This window comes from Schistocerca nitens, chromosome 2 (assembly GCF_023898315.1).
Source record: "Schistocerca nitens isolate TAMUIC-IGC-003100 chromosome 2, iqSchNite1.1, whole genome shotgun sequence".
Lineage (NCBI taxonomy): Eukaryota > Metazoa > Arthropoda > Insecta > Orthoptera > Acrididae > Schistocerca > Schistocerca nitens.
In genome coordinates this window covers 430,257,887-430,282,143 of record NC_064615.1, presented here as the reverse complement: position 1 = coordinate 430,282,143, position 24,257 = coordinate 430,257,887, and the positions used below count along the sequence as shown (strand labels likewise).

At 41.3% G+C, this 24,257-nt stretch overlaps 1 protein-coding gene across 1 annotated transcript in view; it reads right to left on the bottom strand.

The window, feature by feature from the left end:
* Positions 1–17,306, bottom strand: part of LOC126235068 (uncharacterized) — a 42,040-nt gene extending 24,734 nt beyond the window's left edge. Inside the window, exon 1 of the mRNA XM_049943802.1 lies at positions 17,178–17,306. Coding sequence (XP_049799759.1) covers positions 17,178–17,306 — 129 coding nt within the window. The remainder of the gene's footprint in view (positions 1–17,177) is intronic.
* Positions 17,307–24,257: the final 6,951 nt, after the last annotated feature.

The window sequence follows — 24,257 nt, the reverse complement described above, 5'->3', positions numbered from 1 at the left end:
CAACTGACGTAAATATTGATGTAACGTTTTTCAGTATACTGTCCCCAGTCATCAGTAGAAATATCTACACTTACATAAGATACACCCCGTATTATAAGAACTTTAAGTAAGGCTGTTTGTTGTTATCTGCATCACCATAGAGAAACTTCCTTAATAGTTGCTTTGGCGTTGTGTGACATTTAATAATGGAAACATTTTGCCCATGGAGAATGTATGACAAATGTAAGGCATGGAAAGACTTTGCATTGTTTGTGTTACTATCTAATTAAGTCCTCCGAATTTCTCCACTCTCATTTTGCATAAAAACATATTTTACTGTTATCCGGCATTTACAACAAACGCATTTCACCGTTGCCGAAATATAATCATCCACCAAATATGTGTGTCTGTAGCGACTTTCAACTAAAAGCTAACGAACCTTGTTCACATGTCGTCTTCTTCTGCACGTCGGGAAACAGCGGATGTTGTAAGTGAGAGCGATGTTCGGACTCCTGAAACATGGAAGTATTTTCTTAGCGTGGACTTATCATCATCAAACTAAACCTGCATGTTTAACCTGTTGTTAATATATTTTTTTCTGGGATTTTTCTAATTCGCAATTGCCTATTGGGACAAGTAATGGTTGCTGCAACTACTTTTCTACGAACATGAAGAAATTCATACTAAAGTTAGTGTTAATTGCGTTGCTCAGGAGGAAGGGACTAAATTGTTCTAATCTAGGGTAATTGCAGAACTGTATTTTTTATTTCTCCTTCTAGGATTTCAATCGAAGGATGCTTACATCCTACATGCAACACAAAAAAGGCATAATAATGAATATGTAACCGCAGACTCAAGCAATAGTGTTACAGTTTTAGGAGCTCGTATTTAGTTATAAACATGACTTTAAAAGCACTATTACACTTACTAGACAACTTTCTTAAATATTATGAATGAATTACACATTAAAGATTAAAAGATAATTATATTGCGGTACTTTAACCTCACCTTTTTATTACGGATGTAACAGTACCATCTTTGGACGTTCATGCTTGCGTTACTGGTGGATGTCACATATTGATAGTATGTTATACAAGTAAACTAGTTTGCCGTAAAATGTTCGGATGTCGATTGGGTCTCTTTTGAACGTATTTTAAGTTTAAGGCCATTGTGGATTATTGAGCTTCTATAAAACCATAAAGTCATTAGCAGTGCCTTACTTTTGACAGTTTGGAGTATATTAATGTGTGTAGGTGCAGCACATCACCTGCTGCTCTATGGCACTTTAAAAAAATTCTTGGGCTCCTCTCCAGTTTCTTCCATTCCATGCAAAAATGAACGTGTGAAATATGAGGTAGACTGGGTGTGGTAAAATTGTGCCTGGGCCTTCAAATTTGTAAATTCCAGGAAATGACTGCTAACTGCTAAAATACTTCTTCTTCACGATAAATTCATTAAGCACCTGACGTATCACAAAGGTCAGATGAAGTGATGGGTCAGTGATGCAACTAAGCTAAGACTGGCAGAGAGTAGGCACAGCGAACAAAGGCGGTACTTTTCACGACGGTACACAGAACGTGATGCTTACGTGTCACTTCGGAGAGACGGTAGCAGTCTTATTAAGTGCAATGCCTTTATCCTCACTTCATTTATAGGATATGTTCTATTTACTCGCACATTATTACCATGACTAACTCTAACAATACTTCCATATATCAAAGGTAAATGGTTTCTATTTGCAGTTAAGTAAAATGTGAATTAACTGTGCATAATAAATTGCGTGAAGTGGGAAAAATCCCGAATTCCCACTCCGGAACTGAGTAACTACATATGAAAAAGAGAAGCTTTGTTTCAACAACAGAAATAACTGCAAAGGTATGCTGGAAGATCGTTGAAGGTTCACAAACAAAAAGAAAGAGATTTTTTCTCAGAACCTCGAGCAGAGGGCTCCTATCAGTGTTTGAAATATCATCACTATTGGATAATATTTGGTCAGTCAGTGGAAGACAGATGAGTAAATCTTGATGCATTCAGTCAATGACCAGTGATTTGGCAAAGAGAACTGGGCGAGCAGTGCCAGACATGAAGAGGCAAGAGCGACGCAAATATGAAATTCAACTCTCGAGTAAGGTTCTGTACTTACAATATCAATTTTTAACATAAACGTGTTTGAAATCGCAGGGAAAGAAAAATAAGTCAAAAAATGTCTAGGGAACTCACGCCAAACGGGGTTTTCAGTACTACGTCAAAGTTAACTTTCAGACGAGCCAACATCAAATTAAGTACCCTTAAAGCAGCGTATCTTTTGACCGAAAGCTTCTTCGTAAAAGACGACATTTATTTATAAGGGGCGATCAAAAAGTTGCTATTCGAATGCCGTACAATCCAGAACCGGTATGCAGATCACGCAAAACCGACGAGAACTTTTAGACAGTCGTTCCACCGACGCGCCAGGTTGAAGATACCTGTTCGGAAACATACCGTGTCCGCAGGCGTGAGAAAGTATGTAGCTGCCTGCTGCCTCCCTACGCAACTATTACTCCTTTGGTCCCTTAAAAAAAGGACCTCGAAGGGTCGACCCTTCGAGGCACTTTTTTTAAGGGACCAAAGGCGTCATAGTTGTGTGGGGAGAGACTGGAACCACAGGGCGGGTGCTCTATTGTTTCCCACTTGAAATGGCATAACTTCTGCGTACGGCATTAGCGAAATGGGACGTGCTTTATCATGAAGGCCCGTAAACATTCTTCATTCTCTGATGGACGTCTACCGCTCTTTATCCTTCGGCAGCCAAGGAAAGAATATCAGCCCGTTTGTCCTATTTGAGCGTATTTGGTAATAAAGTCGCCATAGTTCATTTTTTGGCATTTGCCGCACTTACGTCGAAAAGGAAATAATGTCGCACTAATCTCTTGAGTACATGTGAATGCTTATATACCCGCATCGGAGTCGGGCTGCATTGCATGTATGCTGCAGCAACGCCTTCAAACGGAACATTCTTATAACTAGCAGGCGTCGGATATATTAAATCTTTCACAGAAGCGGCTTTTGGGACAAAATAAGCTATAGAAACACAGATTCAACTACACAAACACTGTAAAAGTTTCAACACGCTACGTCTGGAGTCAATAAATTCTGAACTGGAATTCAGCAATGAAAAGTGACGAGCACTTGGATCACGTCAGTGTGTATAGAATCCACAACTTTTTTTCCAGGGAACAGAACCAGCATTATATTGATTTTTTTAGAAATAACTGCGATTCTCCTGTCGAAGCGCGATCTTGCGAAGCACTATTCCATGTTCCATAGGCTGTCCATCATGGAACGTGTATGTCGAAGACTATTTACTGCTTGAAACAGTTTATGTCTGCGATTTATTTGAATTATCGATCGTTTCAAGAAGAGAATGCAATTTGTCATGTTTCTATCTTCCGTACATTGTGTATGTCAAAGTATGATTCAATACCCCTTCTGGATTGAATCATGAAATGGAACCACCAGAAAAATATATTAAAAGGCTCAAGTAGTAATATCGATAAAATGCCAGACATTATCGATAAGGTTGATTCGACATTTCCTTCCAAATTAAATTGAGAGTATTTCTCACAGGAACTGAATAGCGTATCGATTTCCTCAAGACAGATTCTTCGGAGAGAAATGATAAAGGAAATTTTATCACTGTACACCCTATAAATGATCAGATCGATAGAGGTGCAGCTTATGGAAGGCTGCAGTAAGTTATTTACAGAAAACCATAAGAGAAAGTACCAGGAATTTCAACTTCTGTATCATGTTCGGCATAAGTGTTTAGTGCACGAACAAATATTTTATCAAAACATATGAATTTTTAGAAGAAAATTTGTTCTTGTTCATGGTACTTCCCTGACAAATATCGTTCATAGTAATTTTATAAAATTCATGATTAAATTTAATATACCGGTATTAATAATTATTAATAATTATGTTCAAAGCAACTGGCTAAACACCTTTTTCTAAATGTTGTTTTTCATTAAACATAAGACATTTTTCATTTTATCTCTTAATGTAGGGTTACACACAACTCATTTTTACGAACTGGAACCAAAATGATTTGTGCCAATAAGGAAAAATTATCGCACAGGTAGTTCCCTATATATGGTTAACAACAACATAGAATGAATTACAGTGTAAGGAGAGGGGTACACGCGAAACTATCCGCTTCCCCTCTTGTACTTCTGGGAAAGTCAGTGCTACGACAAATGCATTCACTGAAAAAAATATCAAACGAAGTGGAAAGTTGAATGATGGTGTCATTGTGCCTTTCACCGTTAACATTCGCGAAATCGGTATGTGAGTGTGGTCCAATGGAGCAGAATAATCAGTATCGGGAAAATCCTCCGTGTCGTCCCGTGACAGAAACGTTCGGGGCACGCTCCCAGGGGTGATGTGAGTTTGGAACCCGTGGGCAGCACGAGGTCTTGCACATAACGTCGCATACCGAGCTGAAATACACCAGGTCACAAAAACTGAAGTACTGAATGAATGTAATGCAGTTTCACAGCTTCCCGATGTTTTTATTGCGATTCCATATCAGAACTTAAAAAATATAGTCTCTTCAGATTTTTGGGCCACAGTTATGTAGTAATGTTTGAATTCTATCTCCACCAATTTACTGTACAACTGTGTATTTTATATCAAGCCATTATCAAGTACAAAAGTGTTGCGTAGAATTAAGCTCTGTTAAGTGATTTTGGTGATTTTGTACTTACCTACACGCTGGGATACCCAGTTCAGTAGAGCTTGACTTCACTTAATAATGTCTGATGGTGTTCAACATGTTTGTGTTTGATAATGGCTTAAGGTCGAAGTCGTAATAGTAATACAAAATAAAGAAGTTGTCCAGTCAAATGGCGGAAATATCGTTCAGATTAAAAAATAAGTTAACATAAACAGTTACGGTTTTCAGCCAGTCAGGTAATTTAATCTAACAACTAAGGGCATGGACAATTTGTTACATTTGATTATAGCACCACCATTAGCTTTTGCAATACATTTAAGACATGTTTCGTATCATTTACGTGACTCAGTAGTAGCAGCAGATAACAGAACCACTGTACGTGAAGACTGCAGCAGACAACGGCCATATTCAAGAAAGGTGCCTGTCAGAAAAGATCTTTTCTCTTCTGAAAGCAACAATTAAGCTGTTACTAAACCATTCCTCTGTGGTATTCTTACTTGTGGGAGCGTAAGTCGGGGGAGGCATGCTGTAGACCTTGCGAGAAATTTCGAAAGTAGGAGAAAGTAATTGCTGTAAGGATGGGTTTTGAATAGTGACAGGATAGCTCAATCATTGAGGCCGTTGCCCCTGAGGTGCAAGATTCCGTAATGTTGTCCGGTCGGAGGCAGTGTTTCAATCCACCAGGAAGTTCTAAGACCGTTATATTGTCTGCAGAACCGGATACATTCTCAGTTTCGTCCACTGTAATGACAAGCTACAAGATCGCAGTAGTGGCTGTGCAGTTGGGCTACGACGGGTCGACACTGTCACTTGCTTGCAGGGCAGGTGGTACACATCCTATTGCGTGAGTTTTCATTCTCAAGAATCTGGAAACGCAACAATCTGTTATCTTCCTGTGAATGCCTTCTCAGATATGTTGGGTTTTTCTGACGTGCCCTACAGCGTTGGCCGCATGTGTTTTGAGCGCAATTCTTTCAGTGTAGCTGAACAGCATAGCGAGATAATCAAGTGCTCTGGTTTACAGCCCAGTTATCTGCAACCATGGATTCTCTCCGCGTGCGTGTCTCAAACTGCACAATGCATTTCAATGTAGCTAAAATTAATGTTGTCACTCAGTTAATCGTCCTCCCACACAGACGACACAACAACACTTCGTCATGCAGTTACAGCGTCGCATCTTCTGGGTCCCTCAGGGTGGCAGCGATCCGAAACAGAGAAGTGTCGACAGGGAGGGTTCTGAACGGTATCGACTGTTAACGATTAGTACTTGCGAGTCGGCGACCAACATACCACACACCTTACTACTGTTAGTCATTCTGCCTGAGATGACCTCCCCCCCCCCCCCCCCGCCCCAAAAAAAAATGTCAGTATTTGGTCTTGAGCAAAAACGTTTGACGACCACGTCTGGAGGCTCTGGTTGAGGCAGCTGGACGCTTCACACAACCTGATGTTCAGTAATTTTAATCATAAGTGTAGTGAATATGTCGACATGCTTCACTTTCAATGAATTTTAAAATACAAGCTGCCTTGTAATCTACTCCATTGTATCGGTCTGCTGTTGTAAATATACACACACTGCAACGTACCTTTGCTATTCAAGTATATACTATAATTCTTAAACTAACGATAAGTTGAACACTTCGTACTATTTCTACATTAGAAGTGCATATACAAGTGTTCCACATTGACCGAAAGCTCTAACAGCGCTCAATGGAAAAGTGGATGGACTGGCGTTTTACTTTTGTTCTCTCTGTAGATACACTTGGTACTCTCCTAAAAGTAATCTGCGATCGTAAGAGAAAATTGTCAGCTCTCCGCGATCATTTTTATTGGATGAAAAGTAAAAGGTGCCGCGATGTACACTTGCTTCGCATGTGAGTCAGCTGAACACAAAAAGTGACTGCAAAACATATCATTAATTTCTACGGTCTGTACGCAGCGCACTAACGAAGCAAGAGAACGGCCCGGAAGAGCTACTAGGTAACCCTGGATGACAATTTGCCGCTGATTCTTTACCTGAGTCCACCAGAAAGTGAGTTGTACATGTATAAAATAGGCGGTGTTTCTCCTTCCCAAACTTAGAAGCGTAAACGATAAATGTTAGTAGTTATTAAACATAAAAAGAAATTGCCGGCCGGTGTGGCCGTTCGGTTCTAGGCGCTTCAGTCTGGAACCGCGTGACCGCTACGGTCGCAGGTTCGAATCCTGCCTCGGGAATGGATGTGTGTGATGTCCTTAGGTTAGTTAGGTTTAAGTAGTTCTAGGGGACTGATGTTAAGTCCCATAGTGCTCAGAGCCATTTGAACCATAAAAAAAATTTGTGAGGAAATATAATTGAGCCTTCACGGCAGGTGAAATTCAGAAAAATTATGTTGACAAAACGAAGTGAAACACAATACTTTCGTCACAAATCGTTTTCATTTAGTTCCAGCACATTCATAAATTTCAGTTATTCCTGACAACCATAGCGCCTGTTTAATCTAGAACTGTCACAAGTAATCTTTTTGAAAAATAATTGAACAAGAGGACTTACAAACGTAAACAAAACAAAACATTTCTTTATGTAAGTCACAAATACTGATACATTTGTGAATGTAAGATTTCTTTCCAGTTACCACCTGTGAAAGAAACAGGAAGTAGGCAATATGATCGTCTAATTGATTGAACATAAATGTACTTTAAACGCTGGACGTAAAGCTAAGATATGGTTTCATAAAGTTGTAGGGGCAGTGGGGATCTTCTTTCTTCTCTGCCCAAATGTAAATAGCTGTACTGCTCCACTGCAGCGTGATGTGTGTATATTACAGTGCAGAAGCTAATGCTATAGTACTCAGTACTGCGTCTGCATGACATATCCACAGCTGTTAACAGAGTAGACCTCGACCACCACACCATCAGATAAGAATTGTTGAGGGTGAACTAAGGTGAACTCATATAACGATGGAGAAAAGAATAGAACTACAAAGAGTAGTTTACAGATACCACTAAAGTGAAATTATGGAGAACCTGATTTGCGGTACAAGTCAAGACCAGAAATTTACCGAAAGGATGCACACTAGGCTCGGCATTCACAGATAGCCGCTGCTGCTTTCTTTCTCGTCGTAGTTATTTTTGAATTAGTCTTGTTTCTCCGTTCGTGATCACTAAAAGAAAAATTAATGCAGAAGGTATTAAAATTGTGTTACCTCTTGCTGTACTATTCACGTAACTATCTCACAAGAGACAACACTAGTTCGTCTTCTGTAAACAATGTTGTTCTATTGGTTCATTTACTTTATCATAAATAGTTACTTGGAACGCGTACTGCCTGACCCTAAGGAAATTTCTAAATGGTGTTCCAGAGCGATAGAAAACAATAGAGTTCTATTCCCGGAAGGCATCAGTAACTAGATGAAACTTTACGAACAGTAGAAAAGTAAGAAAACCCACAGCGTAGTTCGTTAAAGTATTTTGTATTTTCGAGGCACGACAGAAAGTTTATAGTATTGTGGATCGTAATTATCGAAGTTTTAGATTTTATATAAGTTGTAACCATGCAGTACGCGTCACGAGACAGGTTCCAGAAGCGGTACTGTCCGTCTTAATTAAGCGCCAGTTGTGCCTGTAGTAAATAATCAGTTCTTCTTCGTAAACCGAAATTTTAATTCTCTTAGACAATATCTCTGCCCTTACAAAAATGTTATCACTAAAGAAAAATTTTTTAGCTTGTTACACGTAACCTACAAATAGTAAAGTAGAGCATTGCTTCTTTTGTTAAGAACATGATGAAGTAACTGGTTATTGTAGTTGTGACGGTAGGTTGCTCATTTCAATAATGCAAGCTACTTATGTGTTTCAGTCGAATAACTAAACCGTTATCTAATATTTACAAAATTAAATAGTAGCACCTAAAATTTCATTATTTTGTCGCTTCTAGTGAGCTGAAGAAAAGCGTATAATGCGGAGATGATTACTTTGTCGCTTCTAGAGAGCTGAAGAAAAGTGTATAATGCGAACTGTCTAAAAGCAAATGGATTCATTTCATTAATCATCGTAAGACGCTTACTCTCTCACAAAAATAAACGTATGTACATAGCGAGAGAGAGAGAGAGAGAGAGTGAGAGAGAGAGAGAGAGAGAAAGCACACGTAGAATCTTGAAAGATCACTTATGTTTGACTTAATCACTGGATGTTCCTAATGCAGACAAGATATTCTGCAATATCCCATCTGATCTCTATCTACTGGGCGAAACAAAATTTTTGGACCATTGTGCAAACTTGGGCCTCAAGGAAATAGCAGTGTACTCTGTGAGATGAGTTATCAGACTGAGCTATTACTTTTCACGACTTCTGAAAATACCACATTTCAGTTTTTACTACCTGTGTCAATTACCTTCCCTTTTGTGACACCATAAAGGTATAACAAAATTTATAGCTGCGTCTGGATTCTATTCTCATGTGCTGTTTCATTCCCTCGAATATGTCACGACAACTGAAGGCAATAAAGTAAAGAATTTTCACGACTATCCACCTAGTAATCCAGTCATAAACTTTATTCGTCTCGAAATGGCGCTGTCTTAACGAGACAATATAATTTAGCGACCTCGCACCCACATTGTAGGAACATGGATCGGAACCTGTTTTACATATTTCATGTAGCGTGACTCGTGTTTACACAGCTATGCAAAAATCTGCGAAAACGTGAATGCAAAAGTATGTCCAGAATTTGTCGAATTCTTTGGTATTCGTAATAGAAACTTACTTTGTGTGGTCTGTGACCTAAAATATAATTCACCAAAGGGCACTAAATTAAAGACAAGTTCCATATTTTCTTCGAAACTTAATGCGAGTCTTACAGTAAATAATTGTTGACGAGAATTTCTTATTATTCATATAAATATTACATACGTAGCTTCTTAGTTAGGGATGTGAATCCCGGATTTCAAAAATGAAAGTTTTGCTCAATTGCAACTTGAAGCTCGTTGTTGCAGCTCACGAATTAATTTTTCCTCTGTCTTGTAGGCACATACACACTCGTACATAGCCTTGCAGTGAGGGAGGTTTCTCATATTCAGGGAGAAACTGCTACGTACTTCCTTTTACATGCCTTATTAAATTTACTTAGGTCCATGTGATATTGTGACTTTGTCTTGGAATATCCATTAAATTAATTTAATAATAATAGTAATAAGAGACTAGATTAAACATTATTTTCAAATGACTGGTAATGGTAGGAAGTGATAAAGTTAACTGTCAGGGAGTAGGAAGTCGTAACTCTATCGACGGTGATTCATTCACACGAGAGGAAGGTAATTCTCCCCATACTATTCGAGAGGAGTTAGTGATGTATACTGACTCTGTATCGTTGTCAAAATCGACAAAGGCAGTGCTAATAACCTGCCTCTGATGGCAAATGAGTCATCAGTAATGTATGGTAAGAAGCAGAAAGCAATTGACACTAGGGAATTAAAGACACTAAAGTTTATCCACCAGAGAAGAGGCTTATCTGTTATTTTAATGTACATTACTTCTTCAAGAAAAGAGCAAACTTAAAGTAACTGCTTGTTCAGCTCCCTAGACGGAAGCTTTCAAGGAAGTAACTATGAGGATTAGGCCAAATATCACTAACGTTCTATGATCAGAGTGTGGAGCGTTATAAATTTGATTGTTGTGTGCAAACAGAAAAAAAAGAGGTGGGCAGGCTGTGGTTAAATTAGTTAAACGAAATGCAAACAAGAGACGGAGACATTTCTGGTAAGCTGGTAACTGAGCAGTACCAGCATCAGTGAATGGTATTACAGATGTTGGGTTTGCCATGAGCCCTGTATGCTTCTGTGTGGGCTCTAATCTCTCTGATTTTATCCTCATGGTCTCTTCGCGAGATATACGTAGGAGGGAGCAATATACTGCTGGACTCTTCGGTGAAGGTATGTTCTCGAAACTTTAACAAAAGCCCGTACCGAGCTACTGATAGTCTCTCCTGCAGTGTGGCCGCGCGGTTCTAGGCGCTTCAGTCTGGAACCGCGTGACCGCTACGGTCGCAGGTTCGAATCCTGCCTCGGGCATGGATGTGTGTGATGTCCTGAAGTTAGTTAGGTTTAAGTAGTTCTAAGTTCTAGGGGACTGATGACCACAGATGTTAAGTCCCATAGTGCTCAGAGCCATTTTTTCTCTCCTGCTGAGTCTTCCATTGGAGTTTATCTATCATCTCCGTAACGCTTTCGCGATTACTAAATGATCCTGTAACGAAGCGCGCTGCTCTCTTCTCTATCTCTTCTACCAACCCTATCTGGTACGGATCCCACACCGCTGAGCAGTATTCAAGCAGTGGGCGAACATGCGTACTGTAACCTATTTCCTTTGTTTTCGGATTGCATTTCCTTAGGATTCTTCCAATGAATCTCAGTCCGGCATCTGCTTTACCGACGATCAACTTTATATGATCATTCCATTTTAAATCACTCCTAATGCGTACTCCCAGATAATTTATGGAATTCACTGCTTCCAGTTGCTGACCTGCTATTTTGTAGCTAAATGATAAGGGATCTATCTTTCTATGTATTCGCAGCACATTACACTTGTCTACATTGAGATTCAATTGCCATTCCCTGCACCATGCGTCAATTCGCTCCTGCATTTCAGTACAATTTTCCATTGTTACAACCTCTCGATACACCACAGCATCATCTTCAAAAAGCCTCAGTGACTTCCGATGTCATCCACCAGGTCATTTATGTATATTGTGAACAGCAACGGTCCCATGACACCCCCTGTGGCACACATGAAATCACTCTTACTTCGGAAGACTTTTCTCCACTGAGAATGACATGCTGCGTTCTGTTATCTAGGAACTCCTCAATCCAATCACACAATTGGTCTGATAGTCCATATGCTCTTACTTTGTTCATTAAACGACTGTGGGGAACTGTATCGAACGCCTTGCGGAAGTCAAGAAACATGGCATCTACCTCAGAACCCGTGTCTATGGCCCTCTGAGTCTCGTGGACGAAATGCGCGAGCTGGGTTTCACACGACCGTCTTTTTTGAAACCCATGCTGATTCCTACAGAGTAGGTTTCTAGTCTCCAGAGAAGTCATTATACTCGAACATAATACGTATTCCAAAATTCTACAACTGATCGACGTTAGAGATATAGGTCTATAGTTCTGCACATCTGTTCGACGTCCCTTCTTGAAAACGGGGATGACCTGTGCCCTTTTCCAATCCATTGGAACACTACTCTCTTCTAGAGACCTACGAGGTTAGTGACTTAATTAGGCTGCTGAGCATCGAGCCAAGGCAAGAAGAGAGAAACTCGAAAACAAGCAAGAATCGTATAGAGCCGATAACAGCAAAACTCGATGGGCCATACAGGAAGGTTAAACATAACCTCGAACAAGTATAAACTAAAGGTATCAATCTACGAGGTAAGGATAAGAGAGCTCTGTTAACTGTACGAATTAGGACGTGTAGATGGTCAGAGTACATCAGTACATTCGGAACTGTAACGAAAGACTAGAATGAGGCTGATGCGAAAGAAATACAGGATGTGATACTGTAAGTGAAACACTGACATGAACCCAGTTTGGTAGAGTGCTCAATGATATGTGTACAAACAAACAAGCAGGAGTCAATGATACACCCTAGGGGCAGCGGAACTTGTGGGAGACACAGGAATTATAAAGTCACTCGACTAGAGTAAAAAACCAGTGAAACGAATGTTTCAGTATCTCGTTGCTGAAGAGGGCACAAGTGGATTAATATGAAAAGTAAAAGATTCACATGGTGCCTCTAAACGCTATATAAAACGTCAGAAAGAATAAGTGGAGAGATAATGGATCAAGATGAGCTCCATTCCTTTAAAGGAAAACGTGCCTACAGAAAAATCTCTTTGTACTTGATAATGGAAAGAACCTAAAAAAAGAGAGTGAATGACGTGGTTGTAATTTAAACTGAGTAGAGATGGATACGTGTTATCTACTGCATACCTCACTGGACTTGCACGTTCAGAAGAAAGCATAGCACTGACAAATGGCGTAGTAGTGACCTAGACGTGGTATTCAAAATGGAAAAGATTATTCTGTTAGTTTTTAGGATGACAGGCGTTATTCTGGAAGATTGTGACTATAGTGTACAGTGTTCGTTTGGAGTGATCCTTTTATCTACACCTACATCTGCATCTACATGATTACTCGGCAATTCACATTTAAGTGCTTGGCACCTAAACCTTTCTGTTCGAGCTCTGATTTCTCTTATTTTATTTTGATGATCATTCCTACTTATGTAGGTTGGGCTCAACAAAATATTTTCGCATTCGGAAGAGAAAGTTGGTGACTGAAATTTCATAAATAGATGTAGCCGCGACGAAAAACGTCTTTGCTTTAATGACTTACATCCCAACTCGCCTATCATATCTGCCACATTCTCTCCCCTATTACGTGATAATACAAAACGAGCTGCCCTTTTTTTGCACCCTTTCGATGTCCTTCGTCAATCCCATCTGGTAAGGATCCCACGCCGCGCAGCAGTATTCTAACAGAGGACGAACGAGTGTAGTGTAAGCTGTCTCTTTAGTGGACTTGTTGCATCTTCTAAGTGTCCTACCAATGAAACGCAACCTTTGGCTTGCCTTCCCCAACTGAAGTTGTTCGTAATTTTATCACCCAGGTACTTAGTTGAATTGACAGCCTTGGGAATTGTACTATTTATCTAGTAATCGAATTCCAACGGATATCTTTTGGAACTCATGTGGATCACTTCACACTTTTCGTAGTTTAGCGTCAACTGCCACATGCCACACCATACAGCAATCTTTTCTAAATTTCTTTGCAACTGATACTGGTCTTCGGATGACCTTACTAGACGGTAAATTACAGCATAATCTGCGAACAACCTAAGAGAACTGCTCAGATTGTCACCCAGGTCATTTATATAGATCAGGAACAGCAGAGGTCCCAGGACGCTTCCCTTGGGAACACCTGATACGCGCCGTCTATTACTACGTCTATTACTACGAACTGCGAACTTCCTGACAGGAAATCACGAATCCAGTCGCACAACTGAGACGATACCCCATAGGCCCGCAGGTTGATTAGAAGTCGCTTGTGAGGAACGGCGTCAAAAGCTAATCTAGAAATATGGAATCAACTTGAGATCTCCTGTCGATAGCGGCCATTACTTCGTGCGAATAAAGAACTAGCTGCGTTGCATAAGAACGATGTTTTCTGAAACCGTGCTGATTACGTATCAATAGATTGTTCCCTTCGAGGTGATTCATAATGTTTGAATACAATTTATGCTCCAAAACCCTACTGCAAACCGACGTCAATGATATAGGTCTGTACTTCGATGGATTACTCCTACTACCCTTCTTAAACACAGGTGCGACCTGCGCAATTTTCCAATCTGTAGGTACAGATCTATCGGTGAGCGAGCGGTTGTATATGATTGCTAAGTAGGGAGCTATTGTATCAGCGTAATCTGAAAGGTACCTCATCGGTATACAATCAGGACCTGAAGACTTGTGCGTATCAAGCGATTTGAGTTGCTTCGCAACCCCTAAGGTATCTACTTCTAAGAAACTCATGTTAGCAGTTGTTCGTGTTTCAAATTCAGGAGTATTCCATTCGTCTTCCCTGGTGAAGGAATTTCGGAAAACTGCGTTCAATAACTCCGCTTTAGCTGCACAGTCGTCGGTAACAGTACCATCGGCACTGCGCAGCGAAGGTATTGACTGCGTCTTGCCGCTTGTGTACTTTACATACGACCAGAATTTCTTCGGATTTTGTACCAGATTTCGAGACAATGTTTCGTTGTGGAACCTATTAAAGGCATCTCGTATTGAAGTCCGTGTCAAATTTCGCGCGTCTGTACATTTTAGCCAATCTTAGGGATTTCGCGTTCCTCTGAACTTCGCATGCTTTTTCCGTTGCCTCTGCAGCAGCGTTCGGACCTGTTTTGTGTACCATGGGGGATCAGTTCCATCTCTTACCAATTTATGAGGTATGAATCTCTCAATTGCTGTTGCTACTATATCTTTGAATTTGAGCCACATCTCGTCTACATTTGCATAGTCAGTTCGGAAGGAATGGAGATTGTCTCTTAGGAAGGCTTCTAGTGACACTTTATCCGCTTTTTTAAATGAAATTATTTTGCGTTTGTTTCTGGTGGATTTGGAAGAAACGGTATTGAGCCTAGCTACAACGACCTTGTGATCACTAATCCCTGTATCAGTCTTGACGCTCTCTATTAGCTCTGGATTGTTTGTGGCTAAGAGGTCAAGTGTGTTTTCGCAACCATTTACAATTGGCGTGGGTTCGTGGACTGACTGCTCGAAATAATTTTCGGAGAAAGCATTTAGGACAATCTCGGAAGATGTTTTCTGCTTACCACCGGTTTTGAACAAGTATTTTTGCCAACATATCGAGGGAAGGTTGAAGTCCCCACCAACTATAACCGTATGAGTGGGGTATTTATTTGTTACGAGACTCAGATTTTCTCTGAACTGTTCAGCAACTATATCATCGGAGTCTGGGGGTCGGTAGAAGGAGCCAATTATTAACTTAGTTCGGCTGTTAAGTATAAACTCCACCCATACCAATTCGCACAACGTATCTACTTATTGAGTCATATATGTAGTACTATTAATAATCAGCGACTGAGGCTGTATTCTCGTTGTGTTTAGTGCGTTTTGTGACTGCTACTAAACATACGTGAACACGAAACTGACAAATTAATACTATACACATCCTAGCTGTGTACAATTTTTAATCTAATCTTTAACATATCATCTGCATGTATGAAAGAATCCAGAAAGAGAATGTGGTTGGTCCAGAATTAGATATCAAAGCCTATCGAAATAGTCGAATCGTCCGGTGTAGTCACATCTTGCTAGAATTCAGTAATATTCGCGTAATCATAAGTAACTCATGCTACCGCTTTTGACAGTCTACACCCTTCTTGTGTACTGTCGTGGTGTTAGTAAAATATTATACAAAACAGTCTGGACTACATGAATGCAATTTTATTCATGTTCGGTGATTGATTTCGACCTGATGTTGATCATCTTCGGACCATACTCCAGTGCAGTAACATAAGCGACTGGTATCAACAGCTCCTGATCCATGCCATCGTCTCCACACGTCGTCACTGGACTATGGTCCTGAAGATAATCCACATTGGGTCCAAACCAGTCGCCATTTCTGAAAAGAAGGTTTTTATCCTGTCAGACTGTTCTACATAATATATTACTACTGTTCATTGTGACTGTTCCTATGCTCAGCTGTCCTGGTATTAATTTATTATTACTTTATTTTATGATAACTTTTCGCAGATGTCAGAGTCATCCCATATCGATCAGCGTACAGCAAATATTACCGACAGTTGCACCTCAATTGACCCTCACGATTTACACACAAAAAATAAGGAAAAAAAAGAGAAACTGTTGCAACTTAACACAAAATCGAACATCTGACCCCTTATATAGAAAGCCTACTGACCGACCATTCAACTAAGTGAGAGTAAAATTTCTCCCGTTAAGGATGTATCCTTTGGATCTATAATAAATAACAGCATATTTTATTTGCATGAAAGATTTTGGGTCTCCTTGGAATGGGTTTACATTACATGCAGGACAGTTTTTGCATAATACTTCAAGTAATAATTCAACTTCTATGTTTTATCAGTGTTATCCGAAGAAATGGCGTGTTGAATTTAATTTATGTGCTGCACTCTAATTTTACTCTGGCTGTGGTGTTTCACACCCTGTATTTGTTTTCTCAGCCACTATAAACATTCTAGCTGTGTGATATGTGTCCGCCTTAGCTGAGTGGTAACGTGCTTGCCTACCATGCAACACCCTGGGTACGATTCCCGGCGGGGCTGCAGATTTTCTCCGGTCGTGGACTGGGTGTTGTGTTGTCCTTATCACCATTTCATCCTCATCACTGGCACGCAAGTCGGCCAGTGTGGCGTCGACTGAAATAAGACGTGCACTAGGCGGCCGAACTTCCCCAGATGGGTCTCCCGGCCAGTAGTGCCACACGATCAATTCATTTAGTGTGATATATCTGTGACAGGCACTGTGTGCTGTGGTTATATTCACCTGTGAGAGGCGCTGCGTGTTCTTGTGTGCCATGATTCTGTGTACCTGTCAGAGACACTGTCCTGTGGTGTATTTCTGGGAGGCATTATGTACTGTGCTGTTTCGTGATTTACCTGTGACATGGTACTGTGAGTTTTTCTATGGTGTGATACGTTGTACCTGTGAGGGGCACTGTATGCCGTGGTGTACCTGTGAAAGGCATCGTCGGCTATGGTGTGATGTGGGTACTTATGAAAGGAACTTCGTGCTATTATGTGATGTACTAGTGAGGCACTATGCAGCGTATCTGTGAGAGGCACTGTGTACTGTGCTGTTTCATGATTCATCCTGTGAGAGGCGCTGTGTGTTTTTCTGTGGTGTGATGTAGTGCACCCGTGAGAGGGAGTGTGTGCTGTGGCGTACCTGTGAGAGGCACTGTATGCTGACGTGCTGGTTCTTGGTGCCGCGCAGCGCGCAGTCGCAGTGTAGCAGCACCTCCCCAGCCGCACCCCAGACAGCCGCCGTCAACAGCAACAGCGACCACGTCCACATCTCCAGCTATCCGCCTCTGCAACTCTTTATAACATTTACACTCTTTAGGAGCCAGAAAGCGCAAGCTGAGGCTTCACAGCACTAAACGTGACACAAATTAACGATTACAGTTCCTCTTTAATATAGTTACATTCCTGTCAATTGGAGCTGCTGTACTATTTATTTTATGTCATGGAACCATAGAGAAACGTGACATTTTTGTGAGCTTCTGCCTGTCACACTCTTTAAATTCTAGTTCGTCATCCACTGTTACCAGAATTTTCGGGATAATTTTATTTAGCTCATCAACATTTTGACGCACTGGTTATGGTACGTCAGACTCGTAGTATAGATCAGAAACTTCAACGTTCTGGGGAACAAATAATAGTTTTTAATCGTGTATTTTACCTTTACTGGATTGTATTTATACACTCCTGGAAATTGAAATAAGAACACCGTGAATTCATTGTCCCAGGAAGGGGAAACTTTATTGACACATTCCTGGGGTCAGATACATCACATGATCACACTGACAGAACCACAGGCACATAGACACAGGCAACAGAGCATGCACAATGTCGGCACTAGTACAGTGTATATCCACCTTTCGCAGCAATGCAGGCTGCTATTCTCCCATGGAGACGATAGTAGAGATGCTGGATGTGGTCCTGTGGAACGGCTTGCCATGCCATTTCCACCTGGCGCCTCAGTTGGACCAGCGTTCGTGCTGGACGTGCAGACCGCGTGAGACGACGCTTCATCCAGTCCCAAACATGCTCAATGGGGGACAGATCCAGAGATCTTGCTGGCCAGGGTAATTGACTTACACCTTCTAGAGCACGTTGGGTGGCACGGGATACATGCGGACGTGCATTGTCCTGTTGGAACAGCAAGTTCCCTTGCCGGTCTAGGAATGGTAGAACGATGGGTTCGATGACGGTTTGGATGTACCGTGCACTATTCAGTGTCCCCTCGACGATCACCAGTGGTGTACGGCCAGTGTAGGAGATCGCTCCCCACACCATGATGCCGGGTGTTGGCCCTGTGTGCCTCGGTCGTATGCAGTCCTGATTGTGGCGCTCACCTGCACGGCACCAAACACGCATACGACCATCATTGGCACCAAGGCAGAAGCGACTCTCATCGCTGAAGACGACACGTCTCCATTCGTCCCTCCATTCACGCCTGTCGCGACGCCACTGGAGGCGGGCTGCACGATGTTGGGGCGTGAGCGGAAGACGGCCTAACGGTGTGCGGGACCGTAGCCCAGCTTCATGGAGACGGTTGCGAATGGTCCTCGCCGATACCCCAGGAGCAACAGTGTCCCTAATTTGCTGGGAAGTGGCGGTGCGGTCCCCTACGGCACTGCGTCGGATCCTACGGTCTTGGCGTGCATCCGTGCGTCGCTGCGGTCCGGTCCCAGGTCGACGGGCACGTGCACCTTCCGCCGACCACTGGCGACAACATCGATGTACTGTGGAGACCTCACGCCCCACGTGTTGAGCAATTCGGCGGTACGTCCACCCGGCCTCCCGCATGCCCACTATACGCCCTCGCTCAAAGTCCGTCAACTGCACATACGGTTCACGTCCACGCTGTCGCGGCATGCTACCAGTGTTAAAGACTGCGATGGAGCTCCGTATGCCACGGCAAACTGGCTCACACTGACGGCGGCGGTGCACAAATGCTGCGCAGCTAGCGCCATTCGACGGCCAACACCGCGGTTCCTGGTGTGTCCGCTGTGCCGTGCGTGTGATCATTGCTTGTACAGCCCTCTCGCAGTGCCCGGAGCAAGTATGGTGGGTCTGACACACCGGTGTCAATGTGTTCTTTTTTCCATTTCCAGGAGTGTATATATAACAAGAACGTGTGATAAAATATTCATTATCTTAAAATTTAAAAGCACTAAGTCGTTTAACTATGAACTTCAGAACAGGTATAGAAATAAGAATAACAACAGACAACAACGATTACAACAGTAATACTAATGAGTGTCCAAATAATTAGTTACTTTATTTTATAAATTTAAATAATTGGAAGCTAACGTGAATGGTGTTAGTCAGGGATTCGTACAAAGGACCATTACAGTACTCGTCATGAAGTATCTTGGAAAACCACGAAAATTCCACATCTGGCTGAATGAGACGGGAAACAATAATCCTTTTTACATTTACGTTTTGAGTAATCTTAATTAGCAAAATGACTATAGAAGTACTAAACGAGCTCAAAATACTAATACATCAACAGCATAGTCTACTCTTCTATTTGCCACATTACCGTAAAGTAACTAAATATTCTGGCAGGGAACACAATTAGGCGGTTAGGAGCCTTCGGCATGCGTTTGAAGAAGTCGTGTTTGACACTGACGGCGATTAACTTTATGGGGAGCACATCGAAAATGTGTGTCGCTAAGTGCAACATATTTCATTGAATATTTTATCAACTAGTGCTTCGCCTATTGCACGCTGAACAGAAGTTACAGTTACTTTTAAACAAGTATTTCTTGTCCCCCCAAACGAGCAGTTGTGTTATGACGTTACAATAAGAATCGCCAGCGTTCCGATGCTCGTCAAAACAGTAGCGAACACAAGCGACCATCGTGTGTAAAAGTATTCGAAGTAAACCATTTAAATTGTAGCACCAGTGATTCAATGAGGACAATATTCAAATCGTGTAGGGGCCGACATCTTACTTTCGAAACTGATCATGAATATGTGACCTCCATATAATCTTCCCATCTGATTTTCAGTCTTAGAATCTGTCTTCTGCCGGCCGCTGGTGGACGAGCGGTTCTGGCGCTACAGTCTGGAACCGCGCGACCGCTACGGTCGCAGGTTCGAATCCTGCCTCGGGCATGGATGTGTGTGTTGTCCTTAGGTTAGTTAGGTTTAAGTAGTTCTAAGTTCTAGGGGACTTATGACCTCAGCAGTTGAGTCCCATAGTGTTCAGAGCCATTTTGAGCCAATCTGTCTTCTGCTTCAGCAGTCGTCTCACCATTAGACTAGAGCTACCAAAAACAGCAAAAATATGTGTCAATGAACCTGACCCAATCGGTTTCATAGTAGAATACTGAACCAAAAGTTTCGCATTTTTTGTATGACGTCCAAGGCAGATCATTGCATTATAGAACACCCACAATTAATTCCACTCCATATTAACTACGATTTTAAATGGACAGCATATCACAATTGTCATTTATATGACAGCACGCCCAAAAGTGAAATCAAGAACACAGAAGTTAAATGATGCTAATCAAAGTGAGATTTTCGCTTATTCTACTAAAAGCTTAGGGAGATGTGGTCAGAAGTGGGGGTTGGTGGTTGAGAGAGGGGGGGGGGTAATAATTCATTAATTACTCTTGATGAGAATTAAGGGAGTCATTCAGGTTAGACTTCCACTCCATGCATTTCTTAGAATCCATTAAGTAACAATACTACTGGATCAGTTTACGTGGAGGAGCTATGAATTAGTTGCACTTCCACCTGCATTGAAGAAGCGTGGTGTTAACAAAGTTCAATACACTCTTCACGGAACGCATTACTGGGGACAGAAATGCTGAGCAACTGTTAAATGACGATTCTGACGGGTGACGGGAGGGCTGAGCAGTCACGTGATCAGTATGCAGGTCGCTGGCCGTATTTCAGATGCGACATGCGAGTTCTGTAAGGCTTGTTCAGTTAGGATTCAGCACTGTTCACGTACCGTTGACAGTGATGAGGTCTTGACAGTCTAGTTTGCCATAGGTAGTTACTAGCACCTGTAAGTGTTTGGAGCGTCATTATTCCAGATCGAGAGAAAAACGATGTGAGAAATGGAGTTGCTTCAGTGCCCTAAAACTCTGTCAGTGTCTTCAAGCTACGAGGAAAGACTACCTACTTCTGCACAAACGCCTTGCTGTACAAACTGTGCAAAAATAAGAATATGGGCCTTACGATCCTAAGTGCATGCTACATATTTTATTCGAGGACAATATATTGAAGAGTCTAGGTTCTGAAGATAGATAAGAGTACATGGGAGAGGAATTAATGACATCAGATAGAATATAATGGATTTATGAGAAAAGAGGAGGGAAACCAATGACGAAAGTAAATTTGGAGCTGTAGAGCAAACAAGAAATTCAGGTATATGTTTTATTTAAGCCGGCCGCAGTGGCCGAGCGGTTCTAGGCGCTACAGTCAGGAGCCGCGCGACCACTACGGTCGCAGGTTCGAATCCTGCGTCGGGCATGGATGTGTGTGATGTCCTTAAGTTAGTTAGGTTTAAGTAGTTCTAGGGGACGGATGACCTCAGCAGTTAAGTCCCATAGAGCTCAGAGCCATTTGAACCATTTTTTTATTTAAGGAAAGTTGTTGTAGGTACGTAGAGGCCAAAAGAAAAATTCTCCAGTGGAAGGTGTTAATGAGAAAACATGAATTTCAAGGGAACGATCACAGATATTTGTTACAGATTGGTGATTTCAACAAAACTATTATGGTATGTTTCCTAGGGGCTAGTAGTGAATATAATAAAACAAACAACTGAATACTGTTTGTGACTGGGTTCAGTACCTGCTAGCAGATAGAACTCAAATTCTCGCCTTTAATAGGACTAACTCGGAAGTTGTTTCAGTAATTTCAGTGACACCCGAGGACAGCGTTATGGGATCCTTTCTGTTTACAATGTACTAGGCACGTCCTTAATGTAAGTTTCATACGTATTTGTTTCCACAGATGCGCCAAAATAGCAGTTCGTCTCTTTTAGTCAAAGAGAAGGAGCTGTTAACATTTTGAGTTCCCTGTGTCCTGTTCATTCTGTGTAGCGCTTGTTTAGAATGGCGAAGTGGACTGAAAATGCCACTGATTGTGAGATTTGACCTGTAATTCGTTTTCTGAATGTGAAAACACTAATCTAGTCTGCATTAATCGACAATTTTGCAAGATGTACGGAGACAGTTCAGTGTGCGATTCTGTGTTAAGGAGATGTGTCCGACAATTTAATGAGGTCGGTGATCAATTGCGCAATTGTGAACGAAGTTGGTGTTCATGGTTCTTTAATGAGAATAGGTTCATGCAATCAAACAACTCGCAGAGATAAACCTCAAATTTATAGTATCCGATCTTTCTAAGAAATTTCTGAGATTTTCATATTCACATCTTTTGAATTGTCAACAAATGTGCGCCTATTGTGTGGAAGAAGGGCTTATAGAGCATCGCAAAAACAGCGTCCTGATAGTGCACTGGGTTTTTTGACATATTACAGCAAAGATGCAAGATACTGATCTGGGGGTGAAACTTGACGCGATAATGAAACGCCTGAATCGAAACGACAATCACTGGAGTGAAGACACACTGTGTCACCATTAAAGACTATCGACAAGCATCTTTTCTCACCTCAAAGAGCCATGTGCGCAATATTTTAGCACATACATCTCATTCTTCTGGTTCATTTTTACCGTGGTGTGAAACAGTCAACTCAAACATTTGATAGGCTTATGGAACTGCGTCGCACAGTAGAGAATAATAATTGCCGACAAACCCACATAGGGTACAGCTTTGATTCAGGTCAATACCCGACCACCCACTGTGAACAAGACATGATAATTTTTACATGACTTTGGCTGGAGCCGACATGACCACATTCAATACAGCTCTGACCCCACCTATAGCGTCATCTATTCTTTTTGCACCTGAAAACGTTCCTTCAAAATAAATCGATGACGAACTCGCTGAACATGTTACCACTTGATTTACAACACAGGCGGTGACGCTCTATGAGTAAAGCGTACAAAAACTTTTTTATTGTTTTATTTTTATTTATTTACACGTCTGGTTCAATGGGTCCAAATTAAGGAGCAAATCTCCAAGGTTATGGAACGCACCAGTACATGAAATTATAATATAAAACTTATTAGAGATAAAAATAAAATATCTATAAACCCAAACATTCAAGCTATAAGTTTAAGTAAACGCAATCAACAACATAAAAGAAGAATCAGCTTAATTTTTCAAGGAACTCAACAGAATTGGAGCCACCGTTGACGAAACTTTTCAGTTTCGATTTGAAAGCACGTGCACTGTTGCTAAGATTTTGAATTCTTGTGGTAGCTAATCGAAAATGGATGCAGCAGTATACTGCACGCCTGTCTGCACAAGAGTTAAGAAGTACGACCCAATTGCAGCTTGGATTTCTGTCGAGTATAAACTAAGCGAAATGCTGCTTATTCTTGGGAACAAGCTGATGTTGTTGCCCGAACTGCCCTTTCCTGAGCCAAAATATTGTTTTAGAATGGGAAGATTTACCCCAAAATATAACAGCATAAACATAAGCGAATGAAAATACGCAAAGTAGACAAATTTTCGTGTCGAACGATCAGTTACTTCAGATATCGTTGGAATAGTAAAAATGATAGCATCAAGTCTTTCAACTAGATCCTGAAAGTGGGCTTTCCACCACAGTTTACTATCTGAACACCTAGAAATTTTAACTGTTCAGTTTCACTAATCATATACCCATTCTGTGAAATTAAAACTTCGGGTTTTGTTGAAATGTGTGTTACAAAATGGAAAAACTGGGTCTTACTATGATTTAGCGTTAGTTTATTTTCTACAGGCCATGAAATTATGTCATGAACTGCACTATTTGAAACCGAGTCAATGCTGCCACAACATCGTTTACTACCAAGCTAGTGTCATCACCAAACAGAAATATTTTACAATTTCCCGTAATACTGGAGGGGGTATCATTTATATAAATAAGGAACAGGAGTGGCCCCAACACTGATCCCTGGGGCACCCCTCATTTGATCATACCACACTCAGAGCCCACATCACAGCCATTCTCAACACTGTGAATAACTGCCTTTTGCTGTCTGTTGCGAAAGGAAGAGATGAACCAGTTGTGAGCTACTCCCCATATTCCGTAGTGGTACAACTTCTGGAACAATATTTTGTGACCAACACAATCAAACGCCTTAGTTACATCGAAAACTATGCC